This window comes from Cyprinodon variegatus, unplaced genomic scaffold, assembly GCF_000732505.1.
Source record: "Cyprinodon variegatus isolate N-32 unplaced genomic scaffold, C_variegatus-1.0 Scaffold439, whole genome shotgun sequence".
NCBI classification, from domain to species: Eukaryota; Metazoa; Chordata; class Actinopteri; order Cyprinodontiformes; family Cyprinodontidae; genus Cyprinodon; species Cyprinodon variegatus.
In genome coordinates, this window is record NW_015150892.1 from 642,464 (window position 1) to 656,288 (window position 13,825).

Sequence of the window (13,825 nt, forward strand, 5' to 3'; positions counted from 1 at the left end):
GTCAAGAAATAGTAAAAAGACCCTCAACACTCAGATTATTTTTTTGCATATGGTTTCACTTTTTCCCATTTGCCTTATAAATCTATACATTTTTAAGGTTAAAATTTCCCACATTTATTTTCAATGTCAGATTGGATTAAATGGTGAATTTATTGAAAAGGGTTTTTACACAGAAAGCGTGAAGAATACAAAGCTTAGCTGTCCAGGGCAGAGCAATGACAGTCGAGTAAAAAAATAAATCAATCAAAGGATCTGGCCCTCTATTTCCAGGACCCTCACGGCTACGGGGGGCATGACAGCTGTTGTTTATCGTCTGCTGTTATGACAGTCATGGATGATGAAACCTGTCCTCCACTGAATAAATGTCATCCAGCCATTCATCCATCCATTACTGGCACCATCAGCAGCACTGACTTGTGTTACTGCCCCATCCGTCTTATATTATAAAACACAGTCAATTAGTCCAGTTGGTGTATAGGTGTCTACACTTCCATTCTGACAGGGTTCCCAGACTGTCAACTTGAAATAACTGCCGTCTCTTACATGTTTCCATTTTTCTCTATTGTTATTCAAATGTAATGGATTGTTGGATTAGTACGGATTAAATTAATTGCAGTCCTTCAGAAATGCAAATGAATGGTTTTGTTACTGCAGCTATTGATTCTATTAGACTTAGACAGGTTTACCTATTTAAATATTTTTTGTATTAATGCACAAAGTGGCCATAATTGCTTTTAAGGTTCTAATTGAACCTTCTGCCTTTGAACAAATTTTTTTCTGACCAAATGCAACATTTCTTATTGCAAAAATTGTGAAATTAGCAGCATCCTCTGCTAAGTTAGGATATTTGGAAAAGTCTCTTTTATGAATTATGAATAGATATGTTTATATTTAAAAAAGTCAAATCTAATGAATTATGTATCAAGATACGTTTACAAGTAGTGAAATCATTAAAAACAGTTTTATTTTGCTGTCTAGGTTTAAAAGATTGGATTTTATGTCTGCGGATATTTAATGAAATAATGGAGTCCTATATGGGTATTATGTTTTAAAAAATCCCTTAAAGGGGAAATGAATATACTATGCAGAGATGCATAGCATAGCATATGAAATCTTAGGGCTGCAACTAATGATTATTTTGTTAATCGATCAATCTGTTGAATAGTTTATTGATTGATTAATAATCAGATACAAAAGGTTCCCTAAAGAAGATTTGTTACAGAATTAAACCAAGTAAATCTCAAACTAACCCACTAAAGAGTTTTGGATAGTTTTTTTAGATTGAAAGAAAAAGTGTTTTTCAAAATGTTGGTTTTATTCTTGCACGATGTGTGTTTTTCTTCCTTAAAGGTACAGTGGAGGATGTTCTTTTTCCAGGTGTATCACATAAATAAGTGGTCCTCCTAATTGTCGATCATTCTGGTGATATGTTTATGTAGGGCCGTCCTACATGGTCGTCCTGTTACTTATCTTTTTCTGCGCAGGTGCACTCATGCGTATATGTTTGGTAAGCTATTGTTTCAGTCAGTCGTTGAAGCTCACCTTTCTCACTGCAGTTCTTTGTAAATTAATACATTTTCACTCAACGGTCGTGAGTCTCATCTTGTGGATAAATTGTAAATCTTCTTTTGGAAAGTAAGCTTGTTTGAGCGATGCTAACAGCAACTTTTAAACAGAGCGTGCACGAGGAGAAATGGGCTTGTGTACACTCTCATTTAAAAGGGGTTCCCTCCTGGGAGCGGGTACAGGGTTGTGTATGTGGATTTTTTTTTTAAAGTGTAAAGTGTGTCGGGTCTTTTCAAAAATTAGGAAAAATCCTCCGCTATACCTTTAAATTTTGTGTTGTATTTTACAGTTTCTATACTCCATTTAACGATTAAATTATTACTATATTAGTTGATGATTATTTCAGTAATTGTTTAATTACTGAATTAATTTGATTAATTGTTTCAGCCCTAATGAAACCTCAGTCTCCATCCCAGTGTTAGTATGTGAAATATCAAAATAATGTCTATTTTGCTTAACTCTTTGCATTACCTACATAAAGATTTCACTAATTCCAGCACTTGATAAAGGGTTTGATGCCTGGGTTGCAAATGTTCCTTGTAAAACCAGAAACATAAATTCCTTAATGAGTTTATTTAATTAAAAGATTCTTAGTCTACCTTCAAACTAATAGAAGCGATGCATTATTCAGGAGTCTCCTTTTTCAATAGTCTCCCCTGCTGCCCTCGGCAAGTCTGTGATTGTAGTGCTGACCTTTTAGTTGGTCTGAGTGCTCTGTCTCTTAAAGTTAACGCCGTCTCTCGTCTTCAATTAGGTGTCATGGTGTCAATGCAGTGGACTTCAGCCTCTGTGGAGCCCTGGCTTGACTCCAGCGTGCTGTAAGCAAATATACGGTTTAAGAAAATCAGGCAGCTGTTTGGTTGTTTTCTTAGTTTCTCAAGTTGTCCAGAACAAACAAGCAGCAGATTTGCTGCTCTAGCCTGTTCATTTCCCTCAGCAGGATGCCAGCTGTGACACAGAGGTGAAACTAGCTATCAGCTTAATTGGGTTGAGTTGCTAATTGATTTCTGTGGGATTAAAGTGCTCTAGAAGCCTGAGGGTTTGTCACCAGTTAGAGGAAATCTGTGGAGGAAGAAAAAATAAAAGAAATTCATTTTTAAAATGTTAATTCTTTATATATTGAATCATTTCATAAAGGCTCAGATTATTGTCTATTATTTAATAGTAGTGTTAAACTCTCATGGTAGCTTCCTCTCTTTTGTAGTACAAAACGTAACACCAATTAGTCTGTTTATTCTGATAAATAAAATAGATTTGATGGGTCAGTAAAACGATTATCAACACAAAATCGTATTCAGTAAATGTATAACTTGTACTCCAATGAGACTCATTGGTTAAATTAAAATACCTTTTGAATATAACAGAATGAGAATCAAGGTGTGTTTATTACCTTTTGTCAGGTGTTAAATATACTTTTAGATTATTTCCCGGTCATTTATGATCTCCAGATTACCAGTCATATGACCTCTGATTGAATTTAAGCAATTGGGAAGCGCTAATATACAATGGCTTGCAAACGTATTCAGTCCCCTGTTTTAAAAAGGGGGTTTAGGGAAATTTAGTCCATCATCTGTGATTTATTTTTTTCATATTCATTTTCCTGTAATTGCAGTGTGATCAGTGTAAATTGACCCTAAATTGATTCTCTCGCCTGAATGTTTTCACCATCCCCCTAAGTGCAGATGGGTCCCTCCCTAGCCACCTCTGTAGAACTCGTCTAGCTATGCCACTGCTTTCAGGCTCTAAATGCAATTTCAGCTGGATGCATTCAGGTCTAGAAAAAAAATAGATTTCAGTAAATTAAAAATGCTGCAAGCAAATGAGAATGCATTATGTGTCATGATTTTATCTAGAGCTCAGACCCACATGCAGATAAACCAATCCAGAGAGACAAGGGGAAAAGTTTAACAGGTTTATTGAGAAGTTTTGTGGAGTTTCCAGTGTTGCTCTGAACACTGCTCAACCAGAACTGAAAGGTAAGGGGAAGACACTGCGGTTAGTTCAGGTTCAGTGGGAGAATTGATTCTCGAACTTGAAGACGAGAAAGGTTGGCAGACTTACATTTCCCGGGATTTGGTTGACACTTAGACTCCGGTAGGTGAGAAATGTGTTCCGGTGTTTGTCTCATACGGTGGAGGGCGGACAGGGTTACCCAGAATACGGTTGCTTGTAGATGAACGGAGAAGACTGACTGCCACTCAGATTTCCTACAGTACTTGAACGGACTGTTGTGCAAACGAATCCCTTGCTCAATGTGAAGCTCAAACGTTTCCTCGGGGAAAAGTGGATCCAAACCTCCGGTTTGTATCCCCAGCTCAGTTTGAAGCTAAGTTGATCCTTCCAGAGAGAGAAGGTCCGAAAAATTCAGTTTGCAGGATGACTTACTGCCGAGAGGCAAAAACAAAATAACAACGTTAAGACTCAGGTTGACAAAAACTCAGTTTGACTCAGAAAAACTCAGCTTGGCTAGAGTACCCCAAACTGGCAAACACTCTGGCGTCGAGGTAGTCGCAGTCAGCAGCTTAAGAGCACTCCGTTAACGAGGTAACCCCTTGCAGGTGTGTGAGGAGGAGAATCAGAACCAGGCGCCGCCTGGTGGAGGAAGGAAGACAAACACCTGAGCTTTCCTACAGCAGCTCCATGTGAAACATGGAAAGGTGCTCTGAAGTGGGATTCGGAGAACAACAACAAGGACATTTTTAACACCACATTAGAGTCACTGCGCCTGGATGTCGCATAGATTTTACAAGCCCTAAAGAAATATTTGCACTCAGGGTGCTTCATTTTGAAATATTCCAAGATTTTTGCGCTAAAATGGAACAGAGGAGCGATATTTTTCTCAGTTTGCCAAAATGCAAATTCCAGACCTATTTTTAAACTGAATAAGGATGCGAGATATTGTAATTTTTGGCCAAATTGCTAACATTTAACAAATTAACTGGTTTATAGCCATTACCAATATTTACTACTCATATAAGCAATATAGTTTTCCCCCCTCGCTTCTATGCAGACACATACATCATTTGGATACACGTGATCCGATGGTGCTGCAATCCTCACTTATGTGTCCCAAAAACGACACCTTTTATATTGGTGAATTATATCCATGGCTGATATCCAGTCCGAAGCCAATATGTGCCGATAAAATGCGCACCCTTAATCTCCAGTTTTTTTAAAAGAGCATTTTAATCAAATTAATTATTACATATTTTAAGCAATCAAATGTTTTTTTCACATTTTGTTTTGGTTCATTGCATTTGTCTAATTTTTTAAATGGGCTTTATCTATTTTAAGCATTTCTTGATAGCTTTTGTTTCCAATAATTTAAAAGTTTCTGTACAGATCAATAGCCTTGTCAGAATTGTGTTCACTTTAACATATATGGTCCAGTTGCTCATTGCCTTGATCTCCTAACAGAATTGCTGTCTGTGATGTTTACAAAGTAGTAGCAGAAAAATTGCGATCCAAATATCTGTAGGTAATATCTAAAAACATCAAATAAGTTCAAAACTCTCCTGTAAATGTAATATTGTATTTGTATTTCACTATATTGTGTTTTCTAATCATATTTTCTCTCCTGTAGGAGTGGACTTCAAAATGAAGACGCTAGTAATAGATGGTATCAAAGTTCGAATACAGATATGGTAAGATGTTGGAAGGAGGCATGAAGTCAGATGGTTTGGTGCCTGATAGATGGAGTGAATGCTGGGATTTGACTGACAGGATATGACTTTGTTTTCAAACATGTTTGCAATATTCTGCAGTGTTTGTTGCTCATATTGAGGCTGAAAGCAGTCAGTTAGCTCCGGGGTTTTATTGCTCTGAGAAGTTAGGATATTTGGAGGTCTCTTTTATGAATTATGAATCGATATTTTTATATTTAAATGAGTCAAATCTAATGAATTATGTATCAAGATCTGTTTGCAAGTGGTGAAATCATAAAAAACTTTTATTTTGCTGTCTAGGTTTAAAAGATTGGATTTTATGTCTGCAGATATTTAATGAAATAATAGAGTTTTATGAGGGTATCATGTTTAAAAAAAATCCCTTAAAGGGAAAATTAATATAAAAAGAAAATAAAAAAAAAGATAGACAAATTTGGATTTAGAAAAAAAAGGATTTATTCTATTAAAGAAACAGACACAATTGCAGGAGAATGGTAAAAATGATGGAATAAACTAGCAAAAGACTTAATTTAGGATATTTAAAATAAAAACTCTTGGAAATCATCTAATGATAAAAAGATTTTTTTTGTTTTATTTTACTTTTAATTTTTTTTTAATTTCTTATTGAAAATGCAAATACCAAATGCTTTTATTCCTTCGCCTTGTTATTTAATGTCTAATCACAGACATACTTTAGTTTTGTTTTGCTTTTCCTAGAAACATTGTGGGAAGGAAATGCTAACTTTTCCATATTTTTCACATTGAAAAAAAATAAATAAATAAATAAAGCAACAGGAAAAAAATAACTACATATGAAAAGGGATTTAATGCACCCTGAACCAGTTTAATTCTCAGAACATCAACCTGATGTTAGAGCTCCTGGCATTTGGTTCAGAAAGTTTTATCACAGAGGGGACATCTGGGAATCTTTGCAGGACAGGAAGCAGCTGGCTTTCTCCATCCATTTCCATTTCTAAGTGCTCCTCAGCTGCTTCTTATGAAAAACAGACTATTTGTTGCAATGAATTAGTGCTCATCATATTCATTTAAAGTATTGAACTTCCATGCTTTCTGACCCTAAACAACCCCCCCACCAACTATTTTTTTACTTGCCTGTGTTAATTCTCAGTCATCCAGGTCATGGTGTGGATAATTTTGAACCTATGAGAGTTCACGACCCATGTACAAAGGCCTTAGTCCTCGATGCGGCAGACCCAAGTTCGAATCCGACCTGTGGTCCTTTGCCGCATGCCTCTCCCCCTCTCTCATACCCCCTTACCTGTCAGAAAAACAAGCCACTAGTGCCGTAAAACTAAAAAAAAGAATCTTGTAAAAAAGAAAAGGAGGATTCTCCTAAAGCCTGATTAGACCCAGACATGATTTGAGTACTTCTATAATATTAAGGGAAAATAATCCCCCAAAGAGGATATGGAATTTAAAAAATCAGTTGTTCGGGATGTGTAAGCTGATGCAATTGAGCTGTTGCATCCATTACTAGTCTCATTATGCCTTACTATTTTCCAATCGTTTTAAATGCACACTAAAAGTCACATAAATGCATGGAGGTGCAGCGGTTAGCACTGCTGGTTAGACTCTCTGCATGAACCTTTTCTTTAATGAAGCTCTACTTTAACTTCCTCTCATCGTCCAAAAACAGATCTGATCATGGATGGATGGATGGATGGATGGATGGATGGATGGATGGATGGATGGATGGATGGATGGATGGATGGATGGATGGATGGATGGATGGATGTCATTGTTAAAGGAGTGGAATATATTGAAATGAGTAACTCATTTCTTATATTAAAGAAACAGGCATGATATTATATAGTTGATCTTTTGGGAAAAACAAACATGTTACAATCCTAAAATGCTGAATGCTCTGTCTGTTTGTTTCTGTGCAGGGACACAGCAGGCCAGGAAAGGTACCAGACTATTACCAAGCAGTACTACAGACGAGCACAGGTACGTTTACTTATTGCATTCTGAAATATCCCATTTCTAACACACAGCTTTAAATAATGTCCTCTTAATATTCTCGGTTTGTCTTTTAAAATAAGAGTTATCTACACAGGGACACACACATCTATACAGGCAGAACCATAAAACCATTTGCAGCTGTTAGCCTTGGGCTGTTACAAGGTTAGAAGGGACCAAACTAAATTGTCCTTTTACCAGAAACTGGTAATGAGATTTAAGTAAAATCGTCTTGTTCCTGTTTAATGATAAAGCAGTTCAATGGATTATTCACAAACCAGATGGCTTTTGACTTCTCCAAAAGCGTCCATTGTCCTGGGGGGGACAAAAAGCTAAACTAATCACTTTACTTTAGCTTTACTTAAACACATTAGGTAATCACACATACAGTCTTTCAAATTGTACTGGTTAAATTAATTTGGGTTCAAGAAAAAGCAAATAAACACAGAGAGATAAAGTTTACCATCTCTGTTCATTCCTCAGGGAATCTTCTTGGTGTATGATATCACGAGCGAGCGGTCTTTCCAGCACATCATGAAGTGGGCCAGTGATGTGGACGAGGTGAGTCACGCTCTGCGCCTCTAAGAGCTTGATAAATCAGACACATTAAATAATCAGAAAGCATGCTTTCCACATTTTAGACACTTTAACTGAGTGTGCAGGGAGCCATTTCTGACAGAGAATATGCTGGGATGGAAATGGTGTTGTGAGAGATGGCATCTTTAATTTCCAGTGTCTGACCCCTTTTTTATTGTGTTTCAAAGGAAATAACATTTTTTTTCCACATTTCTTTGTTTTACAAGCTCTCCACCATACCCTACTTCCCCTATCATTTCCCTCATTTTTTATTTTTCTATTAATTGAGTCATTATGGGACTAATTTCCTCCTTAGATCTGTCTGAATATAGTCCCTGTTGATCGTGCCATGCTTCTCAACTTGTAATCATGCTCTCATTTCCTGCATGCTGTTACTCCTTTCCCCCCCTCCTGTCAGCTTCTCTTGACTTTTAAAATGACTCTTTTTATTGTTGTTTTAAATCTAATTTAATGTCCCCATGTCAAACATGTGCAGTACGCTCCAGACAAGGTCCAGAAGATTCTTGTTGGGAACAAATCAGATGATGTGGAGAAGAGACAGGTGGCCACAGAGCAAGGCGTTAAGGTGAGTCAGCTACAGTCTGTCTTGTATGAATGGTAACAGAAGATTCTTGGACTAGTGTGCTTGCTTTTACACAATTAACTTTAAATCTGACTTTCAAAGAGGCTGTTGTGCTAAAACCTACTTTATCTGTAATATAAGATGATATAATGCAGTTTTTTTTTCAACATATTTTAATAATGCAAAGCTGGAGTTAGGGGGAAATTGTCACAATTAGCAAATGCAGTTTGAAAATTTTCCACAAGAGGGAGCTATTTGCAGGGTTTTGAATCAACTCTGGCATTAGATGTGTAGAGAAGACATCCTCTTGATAGAAAAAGAAAGGAACAGCAAAGAAAAAAATATGTCATTATTGTTTGTGTCTAAGTTAAAAAAAAAATAATCATCAAAATTTAACTTATTGAAAGTCCTCCTTAACAAAGGCATGGGTTTATAGTCTTAGAATATAATTTGTGCACTCAGGTGAAGCAAAATTTACTCTGAGGGTACAATGTGTCGCATATTTCAGTTAAAGGTCATTCTCAAAAGTCCTGTCGCAGATTTCTCCTAATCACAAGCGACTTTTTTATTTATGTATGATGTGAGGCAACTATAGAAAGTAGATTTCTATGGTCCATGGACAGAAATATGAAGTAGAGCTCATGTAATTTGTTCTTCACTTTGTAGTCTTTCGTATACCTAAAAAAAAAGTGTTTCAAACATTAAAAAAGTTTGTATGTTTATGCTTTAGGATTAAGCCTTCCTGTAGATGTGCAGTCTGTTTTGATTGCCTGGACCTTCATGTTAATTCCAGTCCATCACAAATATTCCCATATTTACTTCGTTGTCGATGAGTTTTAAGGATTAAAGTCCCTTGCTCCGTTTTTTTTTTTTTTTTTTTGAAACACTAAAGATAATGTTTCTTTAAACTCAAATAAATGGCTCCACCTCCCTCCTTCCCTACTGTAATATTATGAATGCTTTTAGTAATTTCCTCATCACAAATAACAGCTATTTAAGAATTGTATGTATTTTTTTAACTTTTAAATGCAGAAATAAAAAAAACTAAAATTCTGAATATGTAAATAATGATGTTGATAGAACTTCAAAGGGAGGAAAACTTTCTTTAAACAGAGTTAAAATCCTATGGTATTGTATTAACTGATTGGTGAATTCGACTCATTCTCAATGTGAGTATTGCTGGAAACTTATCAGGTTTGTTGTCCTCCATGCACTCTAGCAGTAGGGTTTAAGTTTCCAGTTTGTCATAATTTGTGCCTTGATGTTTCATGTTTTCCTGAAGATCCTGACCAATTTCATTTGCTCTTAGGAGAACAGCTTGAACTTCGCATTGTAACAATATTGGCAAAGCTGAATAACTTCAAAAATGGTCCAAAAAAGTTCATTTAGCATTACAGATTCTCTCTATTCACTGCAGATCATTGGAAATGTTCACTGTTCTGTGTTTAAATAACCTTTCAATGGCTTTTTGTTAAACAGCGTACCATTAAACTGAAGTTATTTATGATCATTTAAAGGGGAATGCCATTTTTTTTTACATTGGGCCCTTGATTTTACGTTATTACATCATGTTCTACTCACCCATATTAGTTTTGTGTTATTTGCAGCTGTTCTGAAGATATTCTGTTACATCTTCCTATGGGCAACGAGTTAAAGGCACAAACTAAACTGTTCATAATTGATCATTTATGGTACGCCAGCATTCATGACATGTAGGCGAATCATTCGCCAGCAGAACGGAATATCTTAATGTACTGAAAGTAACGGCGTTTCCCTTTAAAGCCTTTAGCACAAGTATTAGTTTAAGTAGCTTTATGTTTAGAGAAATAGCTTTAAAATTAATTTTTCTTCTTCCTGAATTTGATGTTCTGCAATCAATTGCCATAATCAACAGGCACATTTTATTTGCCCAATTGGATTTTCACATATTAGTCAGATGATATGTTTAAACAGTTTGTCAGTTCTTCAGTAGCCTATCTCCAAAATAGTTTGTTTAATCAAGTAATCTTTAGATGATGACTTTTTACTTCTACATGAGTAAATATGATTATGTCAATAACTAATTCTAATTTTATTTGAGTGCTGTTTTGGTAACTCGACCTGGAAGAAACCTCACCACAGAGTCATGTGCTCTAATTGTTCATATTTATTTTCATCAAAATATATTGTGTACTAAATAGGAATATTAGAAAACTTAAATCAAAATGTCATCTGCCTTCCAGCTGGCCAAGGCCTATGGAATGGACTTCTTTGAGACAAGTGCCTTCACCAACCACAACATAACAGAGGTGAGATAATCTGAACGTTAAGTTGGAGTTTTTATGATCAAGATCTAGTTGTTTTATTTATCAGTGTTTTTGTCTTTTAATTTGTGTTTCAAAGACTTTTACACGACTGGCTGAGCAGGTGCTGGCAGCCAACAAAAAGGACTTGGATCTGCTTCGGATATCCCTCAATGACGAGCTGAATCTCACTGCTCTGGAGGAAGAGGAGGGACTCGGTGACGGTGCAAGTGGCGAACAGAACAAATCCTGCTGGTGTTAAGTTGAGCTTCTCCAGAAACAAAGAAAAAGAACTCTTGAAAAGATCTGCTTGGATTGGAGCTTTGAGTCCAAAATAAAAGAAATCAACACATGAGATTTGCTGACTGACCAACGGATATCTATCTTTCAAGGATATATATGGAAACATTTTGCCTTAATACACAAGGTGTATTTATAACCAAGAGTTTTCTGAGTCACTTCAATCCCCATCCACTAATTTGAAACAAAGCCTTTAATACAGGAGTAAAGCAGATTTGATAATAGTTTGTTTTTTATTGTTTTGATGTTTATTTCCAGAGGGTATTAGTTTTTACATTCATTTAAAAGTACTGTCTCTATTGGTAAGCAGGAGCAGGCTGACACCCAAATGGATCAGCTGCATCCATGGTTGTGGCTTGTTAGAATATTGTGTGAAATATGACCACAAGAGAGTGCTAGATGAGCAGGAAACATTAGAAACAATATGTTCAGATTATATATAATCAAGGGCTTATCTTCGTAAGTCCCTGCATTACATTTAATTTAGCTACACTTTCAAAAGCTACCTAAAAAATAATATATGCAGTCATTTATTAATCCCCTAGCTTTTTTCTTTTCTTGTTACAAAACCTGTAGATGTGTTTTTAGGTCAGATCAAACTTCCTGGGTTTTATGAAAGTTGCTTTGAGAACAAAATTCCAGAAACTCCTGTTTCCCTGTAGCAGAACAGAATCTATTTTTCAATGTTTTCTGTCTGTTTAAGCATGAAATATGTTGGAGCTTGAAACCCCCTTTGCATTGTACATAACAGACGTTTTGAAAACATAACTGATGTTATGCTATTCATTAACTTTACCACAATACTGCTAGAAATTCTTACAAAAAAGAAAACTTCATGGTTTTTTGTGTCTTTGTAGGTACAGATTTCTCTTTTCAGAGGGGAAAAGGTGAAAAGTGTTGCATGTGAGTCAGTTTTTTCCCCTTTTACTGCAACTTCAGTGAAGTTAATCATCGGTTCAGCATTACATAGGCAAGGCATTTGACCAGAGTTGCCTCTTCGAAGGTCATGCAGAGTATTTATCTCAAATAAAGTTTGACTGACTGCATTTTTGCAACTTAGATACTAATTGCTACTCAAAAAAACTGTTTATGTGCCATGTGTGATATGATAGTATGGTACTGAGTAGAATAGGATGTAGATACACAAGGTATTGTTTTTTTCAGGAACTTTATTTTTCATGTAAACTACAGTATATTATTGGTAATTGTGGAACTTTATCAAATGCAAAAAAAAAAAAAAAAAAAAGCCTAATGTGTTATGATTAAATATTTGAATATGTGTGGGTGTATTTAAGGGTGTCGTTCTTGGTTAAGTTAAGAGTTAAGGTTGTTTTTTATTTGAAACAGTAGCTGCAGAAGCACAGTGCTCAGTGAGTTCCTATGATTGTGGCTTTGCAGAAAAGAAAAACCACCACGTCCAGCAACAATAGAACATGTGAAAATCTGCTCGGATTTTGGATAACAGATTGAATCAAATCCAGAAAAAAAAAATGCATATGGATTTAGAAAAGATCCACTTATTTAATCCTGACTCTGATCCAGATTAAACATTGAGTTTGGGTTTATACAGAATTTTTTAGTAGGACTGGAAAAACTTTGATCCAAGAAAGGTGGATTAACTGAACACATATGAAGGGTGGATTCAGTTTTATTTTTAGGTCCAAAATGTAATCAAACCTTCACATTTGATTAAAAACACTTTAGTTGGATCATGTAGTTCAGCCTAGATTAAAACCTATGTATCTGTAAGATTTTATTTTTATTCTTCAACAATGAAGACGGGATAAGGTAGGCTATACTGCCTGTTAAGCATTTGAATATAGATCTGCCACAAAGTATACATTTGCATCATAGAATATTTCCCTATTTCAGTCAGACATAATTCCACCACAAAGCTGAATGCAGAACAGAAGCTTAACACTGACATCTACTGGTAGAAGTGTAACACAGCAGCGCTCTGGTTGCAGATAGTCTGGATTTGGTGATCTCCCGAACTTTGTGTGATATTAATTCAATCCGACAATGCTTTAAAAAATCTGCATGATGTTTTGATGGATTACATGATCCTGCAAATCCGTATTGATTTCATGAGGATTAAATCTTTATACCCAGATCTTTGAGGATCCATTGAAATGCCAGATGTATTTATTGCAGACGGTGATTCTAAAGCTGACTGTTACTGATCAGGTGTGAGAAAGCAGACTAGTTGCTTCATACCTGCAGTGTTGTTTGTTTAGGAATGTCCTGCAAAAGCCCAAGGATTTATCTAAACAAATGAGCATAAAATCTCATTTGCAGAATCTCTGTGGGATTATGTTTTATAGGGAAGTAGTTTTAAAATACTGGTAAAGGCCAAAAAAATCAACCACATTTTTCTCATAATACTTTTTAGACTTTGTATTATACCTCAGTGATCATTTTACAGGTAACTTTTTTTTTGAATACTTAGGTTGTATTATTAATCAAGCAGTTTATTTTCTTGAATGTTTTAAGCTACTTTCTCAAAGGTAAAGGGGTCTTTATCGAACTTGCTGGATGCTTTTGGGGAATCACCCATTACTTCCCAGATTATTTTCCTAAATTAACAAATGATTATCGGTTTCTTTCAGCACTTTCCCTTACTGACTTAAATTTTTTGTTCACTGCAATAAATTTACAAGCTACTTTCATAAATTTAAATGCAACTTTCCAGAACTTTCTGATGGCATCAACTTTGCAAAGCAACCCGTGGGTGATCTATTTTTTAACAGGGGCTTTAATGACAATATACCCATAATTTCATCAGTAAGAAAACATGTCTACCAAGATTAAACAGATGCTTTTATATTTAGATGGAATGTATCTCTCTGTATGTATATATATATATATATATA

General features: G+C 35.6%; 1 protein-coding gene across 1 annotated transcript in view; it reads left to right on the forward strand.

Annotated features, from left to right (window-relative positions):
- rab15 (RAB15, member RAS oncogene family) overlaps positions 1–12,189 on the forward strand; it is a 29,409-nt gene extending 17,220 nt beyond the window's left edge. The window contains exons 2-7 of the mRNA XM_015388848.1: positions 5,150–5,210; positions 7,139–7,199; positions 7,695–7,772; positions 8,284–8,373; positions 10,593–10,658; positions 10,753–12,189. Coding sequence (XP_015244334.1) covers positions 5,150–5,210; positions 7,139–7,199; positions 7,695–7,772; positions 8,284–8,373; positions 10,593–10,658; positions 10,753–10,914 — 518 coding nt within the window. The 3' untranslated portion in view covers positions 10,915–12,189. The remainder of the gene's footprint in view (positions 1–5,149; positions 5,211–7,138; positions 7,200–7,694; positions 7,773–8,283; positions 8,374–10,592; positions 10,659–10,752) is intronic.
- Positions 12,190–13,825: the final 1,636 nt, after the last annotated feature.